This window comes from Salmo salar, chromosome 20 (genome assembly GCF_965601325.2).
Source record: "Salmo salar chromosome 20, fSalSal1, whole genome shotgun sequence".
Classification (NCBI taxonomy): Eukaryota; Metazoa; Chordata; class Actinopteri; order Salmoniformes; family Salmonidae; genus Salmo; species Salmo salar.
The window spans coordinates 91,722,484-91,741,449 of NC_138310.1; the positions used below are offsets into that span (position 1 = coordinate 91,722,484).

The 18,966-nt window shown below is 40.6% G+C and overlaps 1 protein-coding gene across 1 annotated transcript; it reads right to left on the reverse strand.

The window, feature by feature from the left end:
* Positions 1–2,216: 2,216 nt before the first annotated feature.
* Positions 2,217–4,970, reverse strand: lpar6a (lysophosphatidic acid receptor 6a). Its single transcript, XM_014183384.3, has one exon. It carries the CDS (start codon positions 4,795–4,797, stop codon positions 4,366–4,368), a length of 432 nt encoding a protein of 143 aa, XP_014038859.2. The 5' UTR covers positions 4,798–4,970; the 3' UTR covers positions 2,217–4,365.
* Between the last annotated feature and the right edge of the window lie 13,996 nt (positions 4,971–18,966).

Consider the following 18,966-nt stretch of genomic DNA (forward strand, 5'->3'; position numbering starts at 1 on the left):
TTACACTACTGTCGTCTTTAATACACACCTACATTACACTACTGTCTGTCTTTAATACACACCTACATTACACTACTGTCTGTCTTTAATATACACCTACATTACACTACTGTCTGTCTTTAATACACACCTACATTACACTACTGTCTTTAATACATACCTACATTACTCTACTGTCTGTCTTTAATACACACCTACATTACACTACTGTCTGTCTTTAATATACACCTACATTACACTACTGTCTTTAATACATACCTACATTACTCTACTGTCTGTCTTTAATACACACCTACATTACACTACTGTCTGTCTTTAATATACACCTACATTACACTACTGTCTTTAATACACACCTACATTACTCTACTGTCTGTCTTTAATACACACCTACATTACACTAATGTCTGTCTTTAATATACACCTACATTACACTACTGTCTTTAATACACACCTACATTACACTACTGTCTTTAATACACACCTACATTACACTACTGTCTTTAATACACACCTACATTACACTACTGTCTGTCTTTAATACACACCTACATTACTCTACTGTCTGTCTTTAATATACACCTACATTACACTACTGTCTTTAATACACACCTACATTACTCTACTGTCTTTAATACACACCTACATTACTCTACTGTCTTTAATACACACCTACATTACACTACTGTCTGTCTTTAATACACACCTACATTACTCTACTGTCTTTAATACACACCTACATTAAACTACTGTCTTTAATACACACCTACATTACACTACTGTCTGTCTTTAATACACACCTACATTACTCTACTGTCTTTAATACACACCTACATTACACTACTGTCTGTCTTTAATACACACCTACATTACTCTACTGTCTTTAATACACACCTACATTACTCTACTGTCTGTCTTTAATACACACCTACATTACTCTACTGTCTTTAATACACACCTACATTACACTACTGTCTGTCTTTAATACACACCTACATTACACTACTGTCTTTAATATACACCTACATTACTCTACTGTCTTTAATACACACCTACATTACACTACTGTATGTCTTTAATACACACCTACATTAAACTACTGTCTTTAATACACACCTACATTACTCTACTGTCTTTAATACACACCTACATTAAACTACTGTCTTTAATACACACCTACATTACACTACTGTCTTTAATACACACCTACATTACTCTACTGTCTGTCTTTAATACACACCTACATTACTCTACTGTCTTTAATACACACCTACATTACTCTACTCTGTCTCTCGTCTCTTGACTGGATGGAACTGTTGATCAATAATCAGTCTGAAATCTACTGTCTCTCTAACCTGCAATGTTGTTTAGCTAAATGATATCATTACACACTACTCTGTCTATGTACACTATGTTGTTTAGCTAAATGATATCATTACACACTACTCTGTCTATGTACACTATGTTGTTTAGCTAAATGATATCATTACACACTACTCTGTCTATGTACACAATGTTGTTTAGCTAAATGATATCATTACACACTACTCTGTCTCCCATCTCTACCGTCTCTCTACACTGAAATGCGGTTTAATTACATGACACAGTTCTTTCCACAGAACAGGAAAAACGACAAAGTGTTCTCTCACAGTCAGTCACTCGTCTGTCGCTGTTGAACTAGATGTTTTTGGATAATTAGCTGCACAGTGATTGTCTGTACCGCTATATGCTTGGCTTAAAGTGACTGATTGTATTATATTGACATCTTATTTTGGTTATAAAGAAGAATATATTTTTTGAAAACCTCTTTGTAAACACATGATCTATTGTGTGAAGAAAATCTAAAAAAAAATAAAGAACTGTTGCTTAGTGATGTGTCATGTCCGGAACTGAGTCGATTCTATCTTGAACTGTTGCTTAGTGATGTGTCATGTCCGGAACTGAGTCGATTCTATCTTGGACTGTTGCTTAGTGATGTGTCATGTCCGGAACTGAGTCGATTCTATCTTGGACTGTTGCTTAGTGATGTGTCATGTCCGGAACTGAGTCGATTCTATCTTGGACTGTTGCTTAGTGATGTGTCATGTCCGGAACTGAGTCGATTCTATCTTGAACTGTTGCTTAGTGATGTGTCATGTCCGGAACTGAGTCGATTCTATCTCGGCGTTGAAACGATTCTCCTTTTTGTTTTGGGAAAAAAAGCTTTCACATGAATATTAAACTTTTGCATATTTTTTTATTTATATTTTTTTCTGGCAAGCGGTGATTCGTGGCATAAAACAACAGTGCAGTATTTACCGATTCCTGTGTCAAGTGCATTGTCTTGTACGGGACGATATACAGTAAAGTGCCTACTATGAGTTTAGGATTTAAAAATCTCCTCAGGCAACACACAGTATACTGTATACTCACAAACACTTCTAAGAAAGACCCACCTGTTTTCAGATACATACACAAATACAAAATATCAAAACTAACATCACTGAGATACATAAAGCAATCTTTAGCCTGATGTTTCTCAAGTTGAATGAAATCGAGGACATGGTAATAAAGTTAGCGCCGCCATGAAAACAGATTCATTGGTAGCTACATGTTACACACTCTGTTAGCAGTCCTGTTCTCTCTCTCTCTCTCTCTCTCTCTCTCTCTCTCTCTCTCTCTCTCTCTGTCTCTCTCTCTCTCTCTCTCTCTCTCTCTCTCTGTCTCTCTCACTCTCTCTATTCTCTCTCTCTCTCTCTCTCTGTCTCGCTCTCTCTCTGTCTCTCTCTCTCACTCTCTCTCTGTTCTCTCTCTCTCTCTCTCTCTCTCTCTCTCTCTCTCTCTCTCTCTCTCTCTCTGTCTCTCTCTCTCTCTGTCTCTCTCTCTCTCTCTCTCTCTCTGTTCTCTCTCTCTCACTCTCTCTGTTCTCTCTCTCTCACTCTCTCTGTCTCTCTCACTCTCTCTCTGTTCTCTCTCTCTCTCTGTTCTCTCTCTCTCTCTCTCTCTCTCTCTCTCTCTCTCTCTCTCTCTCTCTCTCCAGTGATCACAATCCATTCCAATTCATATTTTTCAGAAGTTTAATAACTTCTGCCTGGCACAATTATTGTGCAAAAACAGTTGTAATTCCACAAGGGAATGTTAGTTAGTTATATTAAATTAACATATTAACTAACAGGGGATCAAATAAGACAAACTGTAGGGTAGACTGTCTGGTAGATATAGCATGGACAGTCACAGGGGCTTGGTCCATGGTCCATGTTGCAGCCCTGAGATAAACACTGAAATCCTTAGTATGTCCTTTATTCCTTGCTGGTGCCTCAGCGCTCCTCCTCCAAGTCCCTTCCAATGTCTCCAACGTCTCCCAGAGGCTTGCTGAAAGTCCATTGTGTTTGATGATAATCCATTGTGTTTGATGATAATCCATTGTGTGTGTAATGTCTGTATGTAGCAATTAAATTCGCAAGTCTTAAATCCAGAACTACAGAAAGATGTAACCATTTAGAGACCCTGTGTGCTGCTGCTAGCAGCCAGCCAGTCGGTCTCTACAACATCCCTATTGTGTGGTATAGCCAGACAGACAGACAACCAGCCAGCCAACCAGCCATCCAGTCAGCCAGTAAGCCTGCCATCCAGCCAGCCAGTCAGTTAACCAGTCAACCAGCCATCCAGTCAGTTAACCAGTCATCCAGCCATCCAGTCAGTTAACCAGTCAACCAGCCATCCAGTCAGTTAACCAGTCAACCAGCCATCCAGTCAGTTAACCAGTCAACCAGCCAGCCAGTCAGTTAACCAGTCAACCAGCCATCCATTCAGCCAGCCAGTCAGTTAACCAGCCAGCCAGTCAGTGAACCAGTCAACCAGCCAGCCAGTCAGTGAACCAGTCATCCAGCCATCCAGTCAGTTAACCAGCCATCCAGTCAGTTAACCAGTCATCCAGCCATCCAGTCAGTTAACCAGTCAACCAGCCATCCAGTCAGTTAACCAGTCAACCAGCCAGCCAGTCAGTTAACCAGTCAACCAACCAGCCATCCACTCAGTTAACCAGTCATCAAGCCATCCAGTCAGTTAACCAGTCAACCAGCCATCCAGTCAGTTAACCAGTCATCCAGCCATCCAGTCAGTTAACCAGTCAACCAACCAGCCATCCACTCAGTTAACCAGTCAACCAGCCAGCCAGTCAGTTATCCAGCCAACCAGCCAGCCAGTGAGTTAACCAGTCAACCAGCCAGCCAGTCAGTTAACCAGTCAACCAGGCATCCAGTCAGCCAGTAAGCCTGCCATTCAGCCAGCCAGTCAGTTAACCAGCCAGCCAGTCAGTTAACCAGTCATCCAGCCTGCCATTCAGCCAGCCAGTTAACCAGTCAGTCAGTCCCCCCCCCCCAGGTGTCACACAGAAGACTCAGTGTTGTTAAACACCTTGTCCTTTATTGTCCTCAGGCTGCAGTGGAAGTTTGAGTTGGTCTCACTCTGTAGTGCCTCAGAGAACTTAATGTCGTACGCCTGGCTGATGGTGGACTTCCTCTTGATAGAGTTCTGGATAGTCTCCGAGGTAAAGTAGTAGATGATCGGGTCGAAACAGCAGTTAGACACAGCAATACAGAGAGCGATGGGATAGATAGTTCGGACTACGGTCTCTACAGCGCAGCCTTTCAGCGTCCCAGTTCGAACCAAGGCGTAGAAGACCAGGTTGACGTTATACGGGATGAAACAAAAGCAGAAAATGAAGAGATGAACCACGATCATGCGAAGGATCTTGGTTTTGTTGAGTTTCCCCCCACGGCTGATGGTCTGCGGTCTCCTCAGGGTTTGGAGAACCATGACGGAACATACCACGTTGAGGAGCAGGGGGATCAGAAAACCCACCGTCTCGATGAAGATTACCACCTTGGAGAGGTGGGACTTCCACTGCGTGGATGAGAAGTTCTCGAAACAGAACCGTGCGGTGGTATGGTTGTTGTGTGGTGAGGTGGTCTCCAGTTTAAACCCTGTCGGTAGACAGGTGAGACAGAGACAGGGGGGCAGAGCAGGTCAACATAGGTGTGGTACTAATCCTCTGGAACCTAGCCGTTCATTTAAATCCAAACCCAGAATTCAGTTGAATTTATTAAAGTGATTCTCTTTATTGTTCTGTGTTATTCCGATAGATATCCTATTAATTTATAACAATATTCTAATTCCAAATTCTATGGTTATTGAATGATATGTAAAACATTAATATTTATTTTTTTAAAGATTCTCAGCATTTCACAACAGTGAGATGGAATGGCTTTGGGCGACTGGGTTGTTGACATTGATCATCAGTACTTTTCAGCGTGTTAGAAGAGTTTGAATGTGCACAGCGTTTGTCACACTTTAAAAAAAAATAAAAAATGTTATTACGCCAATCTCAGGACTGGACAACTTTTGAACTACTGAGCATCATTGCATCATTCGTTTTAAAAAAACAAATGTACACAGGACCTGAACCGAAGATTAGATTCTCGTTTCGCTTTGCCACCTTATTAAATCTAATTCCTCATTCTTTTGTGAGAAAATAACTGTTACACCACATGACTTTGCAGCACAGCAAAACCCAAATTTTCGACAAAACAAATATAGGACAGCGGAGACATTGTTCATGACCACGGTCCCTTTCTTCTTTACCTCCAGTTGGCCACAACATAAACACCATCAATGTTTTAGAAAAAACATGCAACCATTGTCCTCGGAGCAACAAAAAAAAAACGTTCCACTCAGCACATTAAAAAACAAGCGCTTCACATGCGATTCAGTCAAGTGTGTGGTTGTGGCTAAGCACAAACATGTGGTTAAGAATCCCAGAACCGTTAAACCTCCCCACAATGCCAGGAAACAGCCAACCGACTCCAGTACCTCAAGGCCAAGGCATTCAGTCTTCAAATATGGAGACAAAACAAAAACATCAAGTCCCCCCAAAAAAAATGTGAAATCATTATGTCATGTGATCAATGTTATGTATTGTGTGATATAATGCAACTTTAATGGATGGGGATTCTGCAGTATAATCTGTTGAAAATGCTAGAATGGGAGAGCTATTATTAACATACAAATCAGATGTCTCAGTCTGGTGTATTAGTTAGACAGTATCCTGGTGTTGATATTCCTGTTGTTCTCAGTCTGGTGTATTAGTTAGACAGTATCCTGGTGTTGATATTCCTGTTGTCTCAGTCTGGTGTATTAGTTAGACAGTATCCTGGTGTTGATATTCCTGTTGTTCTCAGTCTGGTGTATTAGTTAGACAGTATCCTGGTGTTGATATTCCTGTTGTCTCAGTCTGGTGTATTAGTTAGACAGTATCCTGGTGTTGATATTCCTGTTGTCTCAGTCTGGTGTATTAGTTAGACAGTATCCTGGTGTTGATATTCCTGTTGTCTCAGTCTGGTGTATTAGTTAGACAGTATCCTGGTGTTGATATTCCTGTTGTCTCAGTCTGGTGTATTAGTTAGACAGTATCCTGGTGTTGATATTCCTGTTGTCTCAGTCTGGTGTATTAGTTAGACAGTATCCTGGTGTTGATATTCCTGTTGTCTCAGTCTGGTGTATTAGTTAGACAGTATCCTGGTGTTGATATTCCTGTTGTCTCAGTCTGGTGTATTAGTTAGACAGTATCCTGGTGTTGATATTCCTGTTGTCTCAGTCTGGTGTATTAGTTAGACAGTATCCTGGTGTTGATATTCCTGTTGTTCTCAGTCTGGTGTATTAGTTAGACAGTATCCTGGTGTTGATATTCCTGTTGTCTCAGTCTGGTGTATTAGTTAGACAGTATCCTGGTGTTGATATTCCTGTTGTCTCAGTCTGGTGTATTAGTTAGACAGTATCCTGGTGTTGATATTCCTGTTGTCTCAGTCTGGTGTATTAGTTAGACAGTATCCTGGTGTTGATATTCCTGTTGTCTCAGTCTGGTGTATTAGTTAGACAGTATCCTGGTGTTGATATTCCTGTTGTCTCAGTCTGGTGTATTAGTTAGACAGTATCCTGGTGTTGATATTCCTGTTGTCTCAGTCTGGTGTATTAGTTAGACAGTATCCTGGTGTTGATATTCCTGTTGTCTCAGTCTGGTGTATTAGTTAGACAGTATCCTGGTGTTGATATTCCTGTTGTCTCAGTCTGGTGTATTAGTTAGACAGTATCCTGGTGTTGATATTCCTGTTGTCTCAGTCTGGTGTATTAGTTAGACAGTATCCTGGTGTTGATATTCCTGTTGTCTCAGTCTGGTGTATTAGTTAGACAGTATCCTGGTGTTGATATTCCTGTTGTCTCAGTCTGGTGTATTAGTTAGACAGTATCCTGGTGTTGATATTCCTGTTGTCTCAGTCTGGTGTATTAGTTAGACAGTATCCTGGTGTTGATATTCCTGTTGTCTCAGTCTGGTGTATTAGTTAGACAGTATCCTGGTGTTGATATTCCTGTTGTCTCAGTCTGGTGTATTAGTTAGACAGTATCCTGGTGTTGATATTCCTGTTGTCTCAGTCTGGTGTATTAGTTAGACAGTATCCTGGTGTTGATATTCCTGTTGTCTCAGTCTGGTGTATTAGTTAGACAGTATCCTGGTGTTGATATTCCTGTTGTCTCAGTCTGGTGTATTAGTTAGACAGTATCCTGGTGTTGATATTCCTGTTGTCTCAGTCTGGTGTATTAGTTAGACAGTATCCTGGTGTTGATATTCCTGTTGTCTCAGTCTGGTGTATTAGTTAGACAGTATCCTGGTGTTGATATTCCTGTTGTCTCAGTCTGGTGTATTAGTTAGACAGTATCCTGGTGTTGATATTCCTGTTGTCTCAGTCTGGTGTATTAGTTAGACAGTATCCTGGTGTTGATATTCCTGTTGTCTCAGTCTGGTGTATTAGTTAGACAGTATCCTGGTGTTGATATTCCTGTTGTCTCAGTCTGGTGTATTAGTTAGACAGTATCCTGGTGTTGATATTCCTGTTGTCTCAGTCTGGTGTATTAGTTAGACAGTATCCTGGTGTTGATATTCCTGTTGTCTCAGTCTGGTGTATTAGTTAGACAGTATCCTGGTGTTGATATTCCTGTTGTCTCAGTCTGGTGTATTAGTTAGACAGTATCCTGGTGTTGATATTCCTGTTGTCTCAGTCTGGTGTATTAGTTAGACAGTATCCTGGTGTTGATATTCCTGTTGTCTCAGTCTGGTGTATTAGTTAGACAGTATCCTGGTGTTGATATTCCTGTTGTCTCAGTCTGGTGTATTAGTTAGACAGTATCCTGGTGTTGATATTCCTGTTGTCTCAGTCTGGTGTATTAGTTAGACAGTATCCTGGTGTTGATATTCCTGTTGTCTCAGTCTGGTGTATTAGTTAGACAGTATCCTGGTGTTGATATTCCTGTTGTCTCAGTCTGGTGTATTAGTTAGACAGTATCCTGGTGTTGATATTCCTGTTGTCTCAGTCTGGTGTATTAGTTAGACAGTATCCTGGTGTTGATATTCCTGTTGTCTCAGTCTGGTGTATTAGTTAGACAGTATCCTGGTGTTGATATTCCTGTTGTCTCAGTCTGGTGTATTAGTTAGACAGTATCCTGGTGTTGATATTCCTGTTGTCTCAGTCTGGTGTATTAGTTAGACAGTATCCTGGTGTTGATATTCCTGTTGTCTCAGTCTGGTGTATTAGTTAGACAGTATCCTGGTGTTGATATTCCTGTTGTCTCAGTCTGGTGTATTAGTTAGACAGTATCCTGGTGTTGATATTCCTGTTGTCTCAGTCTGGTGTATTAGTTAGACAGTATCCTGGTGTTGATATTCCTGTTGTCTCAGTCTGGTGTATTAGTTAGACAGTATCCTGGTGTTGATATTCCTGTTGTCTCAGTCTGGTGTATTAGTTAGACAGTATCCTGGTGTTGATATTCCTGTTGTCTCAGTCTGGTGTATTAGTTAGACAGTATCCTGGTGTTGATATTCCTGTTGTCTCAGTCTGGTGTATTAGTTAGACAGTATCCTGGTGTTGATATTCCTGTTGTCTCAGTCTGGTGTATTAGTTAGACAGTATCCTGGTGTTGATATTCCTGTTGTCTCAGTCTGGTGTATTAGTTAGACAGTATCCTGGTGTTGATATTCCTGTTGTCTCAGTCTGGTGTATTAGTTAGACAGTATCCTGGTGTTGATATTCCTGTTGTCTCAGTCTGGTGTATTAGTTAGACAGTATCCTGGTGTTGATATTCCTGTTGTCTCAGTCTGGTGTATTAGTTAGACAGTATCCTGGTGTTGATATTCCTGTTGTCTCAGTCTGGTGTATTAGTTAGACAGTATCCTGGTGTTGATATTCCTGTTGTCTCAGTCTGGTGTATTAGTTAGACAGTATCCTGGTGTTGATATTCCTGTTGTCTCAGTCTGGTGTATTAGTTAGACAGTATCCTGGTGTTGATATTCCTGTTGTCTCAGTCTGGTGTATTAGTTAGACAGTATCCTGGTGTTGATATTCCTGTTGTCTCAGTCTGGTGTATTAGTTAGACAGTATCCTGGTGTTGATATTCCTGTTGTCTCAGTCTGGTGTATTAGTTAGACAGTATCCTGGTGTTGATATTCCTGTTGTCTCAGTCTGGTGTATTAGTTAGACAGTATCCTGGTGTTGATATTCCTGTTGTCTCAGTCTGGTGTATTAGTTAGACAGTATCCTGGTGTTGATATTCCTGTTGTCTCAGTCTGGTGTATTAGTTAGACAGTATCCTGGTGTTGATATTCCTGTTGTCTCAGTCTGGTGTATTAGTTAGACAGTATCCTGGTGTTGATATTCCTGTTGTCTCAGTCTGGTGTATTAGTTAGACAGTATCCTGGTGTTGATATTCCTGTTGTCTCAGTCTGGTGTATTAGTTAGACAGTATCCTGGTGTTGATATTCCTGTTGTCTCAGTCTGGTGTATTAGTTAGACAGTATCCTGGTGTTGATATTCCTGTTGTCTCAGTCTGGTGTATTAGTTAGACAGTATCCTGGTGTTGATATTCCTGTTGTCTCAGTCTGGTGTATTAGTTAGACAGTATCCTGGTGTTGATATTCCTGTTGTCTCAGTCTGGTGTATTAGTTAGACAGTATCCTGGTGTTGATATTCCTGTTGTCTCAGTCTGGTGTATTAGTTAGACAGTATCCTGGTGTTGATATTCCTGTTGTCTCAGTCTGGTGTATTAGTTAGACAGTATCCTGGTGTTGATATTCCTGTTGTCTCAGTCTGGTGTATTAGTTAGACAGTATCCTGGTGTTGATATTCCTGTTGTCTCAGTCTGGTGTATTAGTTAGACAGTATCCTGGTGTTGATATTCCTGTTGTCTCAGTCTGGTGTATTAGTTAGACAGTATCCTGGTGTTGATATTCCTGTTGTCTCAGTCTGGTGTATTAGTTAGACAGTATCCTGGTGTTGATATTCCTGTTGTCTCAGTCTGGTGTATTAGTTAGACAGTATCCTGGTGTTGATATTCCTGTTGTCTCAGTCTGGTGTATTAGTTAGACAGTATCCTGGTGTTGATATTCCTGTTGTCTCAGTCTGGTGTATTAGTTAGACAGTATCCTGGTGTTGATATTCCTGTTGTCTCAGTCTGGTGTATTAGTTAGACAGTATCCTGGTGTTGATATTCCTGTTGTCTCAGTCTGGTGTATTAGTTAGACAGTATCCTGGTGTTGATATTCCTGTTGTCTCAGTCTGGTGTATTAGTTAGACAGTATCCTGGTGTTGATATTCCTGTTGTCTCAGTCTGGTGTATTAGTTAGACAGTATCCTGGTGTTGATATTCCTGTTGTCTCAGTCTGGTGTATTAGTTAGACAGTATCCTGGTGTTGATATTCCTGTTGTCTCAGTCTGGTGTATTAGTTAGACAGTATCCTGGTGTTGATATTCCTGTTGTCTCAGTCTGGTGTATTAGTTAGACAGTATCCTGGTGTTGATATTCCTGTTGTCTCAGTCTGGTGTATTAGTTAGACAGTATCCTGGTGTTGATATTCCTGTTGTCTCAGTCTGGTGTATTAGTTAGACAGTATCCTGGTGTTGATATTCCTGTTGTCTCAGTCTGGTGTATTAGTTAGACAGTATCCTGGTGTTGATATTCCTGTTGTCTCAGTCTGGTGTATTAGTTAGACAGTATCCTGGTGTTGATATTCCTGTTGTCTCAGTCTGGTGTATTAGTTAGACAGTATCCTGGTGTTGATATTCCTGTTGTCTCAGTCTGGTGTATTAGTTAGACAGTATCCTGGTGTTGATATTCCTGTTGTCTCAGTCTGGTGTATTAGTTAGACAGTATCCTGGTGTTGATATTCCTGTTGTCTCAGTCTGGTGTATTAGTTAGACAGTATCCTGGTGTTGATATTCCTGTTGTCTCAGTCTGGTGTATTAGTTAGACAGTATCCTGGTGTTGATATTCCTGTTGTCTCAGTCTGGTGTATTAGTTAGACAGTATCCTGGTGTTGATATTCCTGTTGTCTCAGTCTGGTGTATTAGTTAGACAGTATCCTGGTGTTGATATTCCTGTTGTCTCAGTCTGGTGTATTAGTTAGACAGTATCCTGGTGTTGATATTCCTGTTGTCTCAGTCTGGTGTATTAGTTAGACAGTATCCTGGTGTTGATATTCCTGTTGTCTCAGTCTGGTGTATTAGTTAGACAGTATCCTGGTGTTGATATTCCTGTTGTCTCAGTCTGGTGTATTAGTTAGACAGTATCCTGGTGTTGATATTCCTGTTGTCTCAGTCTGGTGTATTAGTTAGACAGTATCCTGGTGTTGATATTCCTGTTGTCTCAGTCTGGTGTATTAGTTAGACAGTATCCTGGTGTTGATATTCCTGTTGTCTCAGTCTGGTGTATTAGTTAGACAGTATCCTGGTGTTGATATTCCTGTTGTCTCAGTCTGGTGTATTAGTTAGACAGTATCCTGGTGTTGATATTCCTGTTGTCTCAGTCTGGTGTATTAGTTAGACAGTATCCTGGTGTTGATATTCCTGTTGTCTCAGTCTGGTGTATTAGTTAGACAGTATCCTGGTGTTGATATTCCTGTTGTCTCAGTCTGGTGTATTAGTTAGACAGTATCCTGGTGTTGATATTCCTGTTGTCTCAGTCTGGTGTATTAGTTAGACAGTATCCTGGTGTTGATATTCCTGTTGTCTCAGTCTGGTGTATTAGTTAGACAGTATCCTGGTGTTGATATTCCTGTTGTCTCAGTCTGGTGTATTAGTTAGACAGTATCCTGGTGTTGATATTCCTGTTGTCTCAGTCTGGTGTATTAGTTAGACAGTATCCTGGTGTTGATATTCCTGTTGTCTCAGTCTGGTGTATTAGTTAGACAGTATCCTGGTGTTGATATTCCTGTTGTCTCAGTCTGGTGTATTAGTTAGACAGTATCCTGGTGTTGATATTCCTGTTGTCTCAGTCTGGTGTATTAGTTAGACAGTATCCTGGTGTTGATATTCCTGTTGTCTCAGTCTGGTGTATTAGTTAGACAGTATCCTGGTGTTGATATTCCTGTTGTCTCAGTCTGGTGTATTAGTTAGACAGTATCCTGGTGTTGATATTCCTGTTGTCTCAGTCTGGTGTATTAGTTAGACAGTATCCTGGTGTTGATATTCCTGTTGTCTCAGTCTGGTGTATTAGTTAGACAGTATCCTGGTGTTGATATTCCTGTTGTCTCAGTCTGGTGTATTAGTTAGACAGTATCCTGGTGTTGATATTCCTGTTGTCTCAGTCTGGTGTATTAGTTAGACAGTATCCTGGTGTTGATATTCCTGTTGTCTCAGTCTGGTGTATTAGTTAGACAGTATCCTGGTGTTGATATTCCTGTTGTCTCAGTCTGGTGTATTAGTTAGACAGTATCCTGGTGTTGATATTCCTGTTGTCTCAGTCTGGTGTATTAGTTAGACAGTATCCTGGTGTTGATATTCCTGTTGTCTCAGTCTGGTGTATTAGTTAGACAGTATCCTGGTGTTGATATTCCTGTTGTCTCAGTCTGGTGTATTAGTTAGACAGTATCCTGGTGTTGATATTCCTGTTGTCTCAGTCTGGTGTATTAGTTAGACAGTATCCTGGTGTTGATATTCCTGTTGTCTCAGTCTGGTGTATTAGTTAGACAGTATCCTGGTGTTGATATTCCTGTTGTCTCAGTCTGGTGTATTAGTTAGACAGTATCCTGGTGTTGATATTCCTGTTGTCTCAGTCTGGTGTATTAGTTAGACAGTATCCTGGTGTTGATATTCCTGTTGTCTCAGTCTGGTGTATTAGTTAGACAGTATCCTGGTGTTGATATTCCTGTTGTCTCAGTCTGGTGTATTAGTTAGACAGTATCCTGGTGTTGATATTCCTGTTGTCTCAGTCTGGTGTATTAGTTAGACAGTATCCTGGTGTTGATATTCCTGTTGTCTCAGTCTGGTGTATTAGTTAGACAGTATCCTGGTGTTGATATTCCTGTTGTCTCAGTCTGGTGTATTAGTTAGACAGTATCCTGGTGTTGATATTCCTGTTGTCTCAGTCTGGTGTATTAGTTAGACAGTATCCTGGTGTTGATATTCCTGTTGTCTCAGTCTGGTGTATTAGTTAGACAGTATCCTGGTGTTGATATTCCTGTTGTCTCAGTCTGGTGTATTAGTTAGACAGTATCCTGGTGTTGATATTCCTGTTGTCTCAGTCTGGTGTATTAGTTAGACAGTATCCTGGTGTTGATATTCCTGTTGTCTCAGTCTGGTGTATTAGTTAGACAGTATCCTGGTGTTGATATTCCTGTTGTCTCAGTCTGGTGTATTAGTTAGACAGTATCCTGGTGTTGATATTCCTGTTGTCTCAGTCTGGTGTATTAGTTAGACAGTATCCTGGTGTTGATATTCCTGTTGTCTCAGTCTGGTGTATTAGTTAGACAGTATCCTGGTGTTGATATTCCTGTTGTCTCAGTCTGGTGTATTAGTTAGACAGTATCCTGGTGTTGATATTCCTGTTGTCTCAGTCTGGTGTATTAGTTAGACAGTATCCTGGTGTTGATATTCCTGTTGTCTCAGTCTGGTGTATTAGTTAGACAGTATCCTGGTGTTGATATTCCTGTTGTCTCAGTCTGGTGTATTAGTTAGACAGTATCCTGGTGTTGATATTCCTGTTGTCTCAGTCTGGTGTATTAGTTAGACAGTATCCTGGTGTTGATATTCCTGTTGTCTCAGTCTGGTGTATTAGTTAGACAGTATCCTGGTGTTGATATTCCTGTTGTCTCAGTCTGGTGTATTAGTTAGACAGTATCCTGGTGTTGATATTCCTGTTGTCTCAGTCTGGTGTATTAGTTAGACAGTATCCTGGTGTTGATATTCCTGTTGTCTCAGTCTGGTGTATTAGTTAGACAGTATCCTGGTGTTGATATTCCTGTTGTCTCAGTCTGGTGTATTAGTTAGACAGTATCCTGGTGTTGATATTCCTGTTGTCTCAGTCTGGTGTATTAGTTAGACAGTATCCTGGTGTTGATATTCCTGTTGTCTCAGTCTGGTGTATTAGTTAGACAGTATCCTGGTGTTGATATTCCTGTTGTCTCAGTCTGGTGTATTAGTTAGACAGTATCCTGGTGTTGATATTCCTGTTGTCTCAGTCTGGTGTATTAGTTAGACAGTATCCTGGTGTTGATATTCCTGTTGTCTCAGTCTGGTGTATTAGTTAGACAGTATCCTGGTGTTGATATTCCTGTTGTCTCAGTCTGGTGTATTAGTTAGACAGTATCCTGGTGTTGATATTCCTGTTGTCTCAGTCTGGTGTATTAGTTAGACAGTATCCTGGTGTTGATATTCCTGTTGTCTCAGTCTGGTGTATTAGTTAGACAGTATCCTGGTGTTGATATTCCTGTTGTCTCAGTCTGGTGTATTAGTTAGACAGTATCCTGGTGTTGATATTCCTGTTGTCTCAGTCTGGTGTATTAGTTAGACAGTATCCTGGTGTTGATATTCCTGTTGTCTCAGTCTGGTGTATTAGTTAGACAGTATCCTGGTGTTGATATTCCTGTTGTCTCAGTCTGGTGTATTAGTTAGACAGTATCCTGGTGTTGATATTCCTGTTGTCTCAGTCTGGTGTATTAGTTAGACAGTATCCTGGTGTTGATATTCCTGTTGTCTCAGTCTGGTGTATTAGTTAGACAGTATCCTGGTGTTGATATTCCTGTTGTCTCAGTCTGGTGTATTAGTTAGACAGTATCCTGGTGTTGATATTCCTGTTGTCTCAGTCTGGTGTATTAGTTAGACAGTATCCTGGTGTTGATATTCCTGTTGTCTCAGTCTGGTGTATTAGTTAGACAGTATCCTGGTGTTGATATTCCTGTTGTCTCAGTCTGGTGTATTAGTTAGACAGTATCCTGGTGTTGATATTCCTGTTGTCTCAGTCTGGTGTATTAGTTAGACAGTATCCTGGTGTTGATATTCCTGTTGTCTCAGTCTGGTGTATTAGTTAGACAGTATCCTGGTGTTGATATTCCTGTTGTCTCAGTCTGGTGTATTAGTTAGACAGTATCCTGGTGTTGATATTCCTGTTGTCTCAGTCTGGTGTATTAGTTAGACAGTATCCTGGTGTTGATATTCCTGTTGTCTCAGTCTGGTGTATTAGTTAGACAGTATCCTGGTGTTGATATTCCTGTTGTCTCAGTCTGGTGTATTAGTTAGACAGTATCCTGGTGTTGATATTCCTGTTGTCTCAGTCTGGTGTATTAGTTAGACAGTATCCTGGTGTTGATATTCCTGTTGTCTCAGTCTGGTGTATTAGTTAGACAGTATCCTGGTGTTGATATTCCTGTTGTCTCAGTCTGGTGTATTAGTTAGACAGTATCCTGGTGTTGATATTCCTGTTGTCTCAGTCTGGTGTATTAGTTAGACAGTATCCTGGTGTTGATATTCCTGTTGTCTCAGTCTGGTGTATTAGTTAGACAGTATCCTGGTGTTGATATTCCTGTTGTCTCAGTCTGGTGTATTAGTTAGACAGTATCCTGGTGTTGATATTCCTGTTGTCTCAGTCTGGTGTATTAGTTAGACAGTATCCTGGTGTTGATATTCCTGTTGTCTCAGTCTGGTGTATTAGTTAGACAGTATCCTGGTGTTGATATTCCTGTTGTCTCAGTCTGGTGTATTAGTTAGACAGTATCCTGGTGTTGATATTCCTGTTGTCTCAGTCTGGTGTATTAGTTAGACAGTATCCTGGTGTTGATATTCCTGTTGTCTCAGTCTGGTGTATTAGTTAGACAGTATCCTGGTGTTGATATTCCTGTTGTCTCAGTCTGGTGTATTAGTTAGACAGTATCCTGGTGTTGATATTCCTGTTGTCTCAGTCTGGTGTATTAGTTAGACAGTATCCTGGTGTTGATATTCCTGTTGTCTCAGTCTGGTGTATTAGTTAGACAGTATCCTGGTGTTGATATTCCTGTTGTCTCAGTCTGGTGTATTAGTTAGACAGTATCCTGGTGTTGATATTCCTGTTGTCTCAGTCTGGTGTATTAGTTAGACAGTATCCTGGTGTTGATATTCCTGTTGTCTCAGTCTGGTGTATTAGTTAGACAGTATCCTGGTGTTGATATTCCTGTTGTCTCAGTCTGGTGTATTAGTTAGACAGTATCCTGGTGTTGATATTCCTGTTGTCTCAGTCTGGTGTATTAGTTAGACAGTATCCTGGTGTTGATATTCCTGTTGTCTCAGTCTGGTGTATTAGTTAGACAGTATCCTGGTGTTGATATTCCTGTTGTCTCAGTCTGGTGTATTAGTTAGACAGTATCCTGGTGTTGATATTCCTGTTGTCTCAGTCTGGTGTATTAGTTAGACAGTATCCTGGTGTTGATATTCCTGTTGTCTCAGTCTGGTGTATTAGTTAGACAGTATCCTGGTGTTGATATTCCTGTTGTCTCAGTCTGGTGTATTAGTTAGACAGTATCCTGGTGTTGATATTCCTGTTGTCTCAGTCTGGTGTATTAGTTAGACAGTATCCTGGTGTTGATATTCCTGTTGTCTCAGTCTGGTGTATTAGTTAGACAGTATCCTGGTGTTGATATTCCTGTTGTCTCAGTCTGGTGTATTAGTTAGACAGTATCCTGGTGTTGATATTCCTGTTGTCTCAGTCTGGTGTATTAGTTAGACAGTATCCTGGTGTTGATATTCCTGTTGTCTCAGTCTGGTGTATTAGTTAGACAGTATCCTGGTGTTGATATTCCTGTTGTCTCAGTCTGGTGTATTAGTTAGACAGTATCCTGGTGTTGATATTCCTGTTGTCTCAGTCTGGTGTATTAGTTAGACAGTATCCTGGTGTTGATATTCCTGTTGTCTCAGTCTGGTGTATTAGTTAGACAGTATCCTGGTGTTGATATTCCTGTTGTCTCAGTCTGGTGTATTAGTTAGACAGTATCCTGGTGTTGATATTCCTGTTGTCTCAGTCTGGTGTATTAGTTAGACAGTATCCTGGTGTTGATATTCCTGTTGTCTCAGTCTGGTGTATTAGTTAGACAGTATCCTGGTGTTGATATTCCTGTTGTCTCAGTCTGGTGTATTAGTTAGACAGTATCCTGGTGTTGATATTCCTGTTGTCTCAGTCTGGTGTATTAGTTAGACAGTATCCTGGTGTTGATATTCCTGTTGTCTCAGTCTGGTGTATTAGTTAGACAGTATCCTGGTGTTGATATTCCTGTTGTCTCAGTCTGGTGTATTAGTTAGACAGTATCCTGGTGTTGATATTCCTGTTGTCTCAGTCTGGTGTATTAGTTAGACAGTATCCTGGTGTTGATATTCCTGTTGTCTCAGTCTGGTGTATTAGTTAGACAGTATCCTGGTGTTGATATTCCTGTTGTCTCAGTCTGGTGTATTAGTTAGACAGTATCCTGGTGTTGATATTCCTGTTGTCTCAGTCTGGTGTATTAGTTAGACAGTATCCTGGTGTTGATATTCCTGTTGTCTCAGTCTGGTGTATTAGTTAGACAGTATCCTGGTGTTGATATTCCTGTTGTCTCAGTCTGGTGTATTAGTTAGACAGTATCCTGGTGTTGATATTCCTGTTGTCTCAGTCTGGTGTATTAGTTAGACAGTATCCTGGTGTTGATATTCCTGTTGTCTCAGTCTGGTGTATTAGTTAGACAGTATCCTGGTGTTGATATTCCTGTTGTCTCAGTCTGGTGTATTAGTTAGACAGTATCCTGGTGTTGATATTCCTGTTGTCTCAGTCTGGTGTATTAGTTAGACAGTATCCTGGTGTTGATATTCCTGTTGTCTCAGTCTGGTGTATTAGTTAGACAGTATCCTGGTGTTGATATTCCTGTTGTCTCAGTCTGGTGTATTAGTTAGACAGTATCCTGGTGTTGATATTCCTGTTGTCTCAGTCTGGTGTATTAGTTAGACAGTATCCTGGTGTTGATATTCCTGTTGTCTCAGTCTGGTGTATTAGTTAGACAGTATCCTGGTGTTGATATTCCTGTTGTCTCAGTCTGGTGTATTAGTTAGACAGTATCCTGGTGTTGATATTCCTGTTGTCTCAGTCTGGTGTATTAGTTAGACAGTATCCTGGTGTTGATATTCCTGTTGTCTCAGTCTGGTGTATTAGTTAGACAGTATCCTGGTGTTGATATTCCTGTTGTCTCAGTCTGGTGTATTAGTTAGACAGTATCCTGGTGTTGATATTCCTGTTGTCTCAGTCTGGTGTATTAGTTAGACAGTATCCTGGTGTTGATATTCCTGTTGTCTCAGTCTGGTGTATTAGTTAGACAGTATCCTGGTGTTGATATTCCTGTTGTCTCAGTCTGGTGTATTAGTTAGACAGTATCCTGGTGTTGATATTCCTGTTGTCTCAGTCTGGTGTATTAGTTAGACAGTATCCTGGTGTTGATATTCCTGTTGTCTCAGTCTGGTGTATTAGTTAGACAGTATCCTGGTGTTGATATTCCTGTTGTCTCAGTCTGGTGTATTAGTTAGACAGTATCCTGGTGTTGATATTCCTGTTGTCTCAGTCTGGTGTATTAGTTAGACAGTATCCTGGTGTTGATATTCCTGTTGTCTCAGTCTGGTG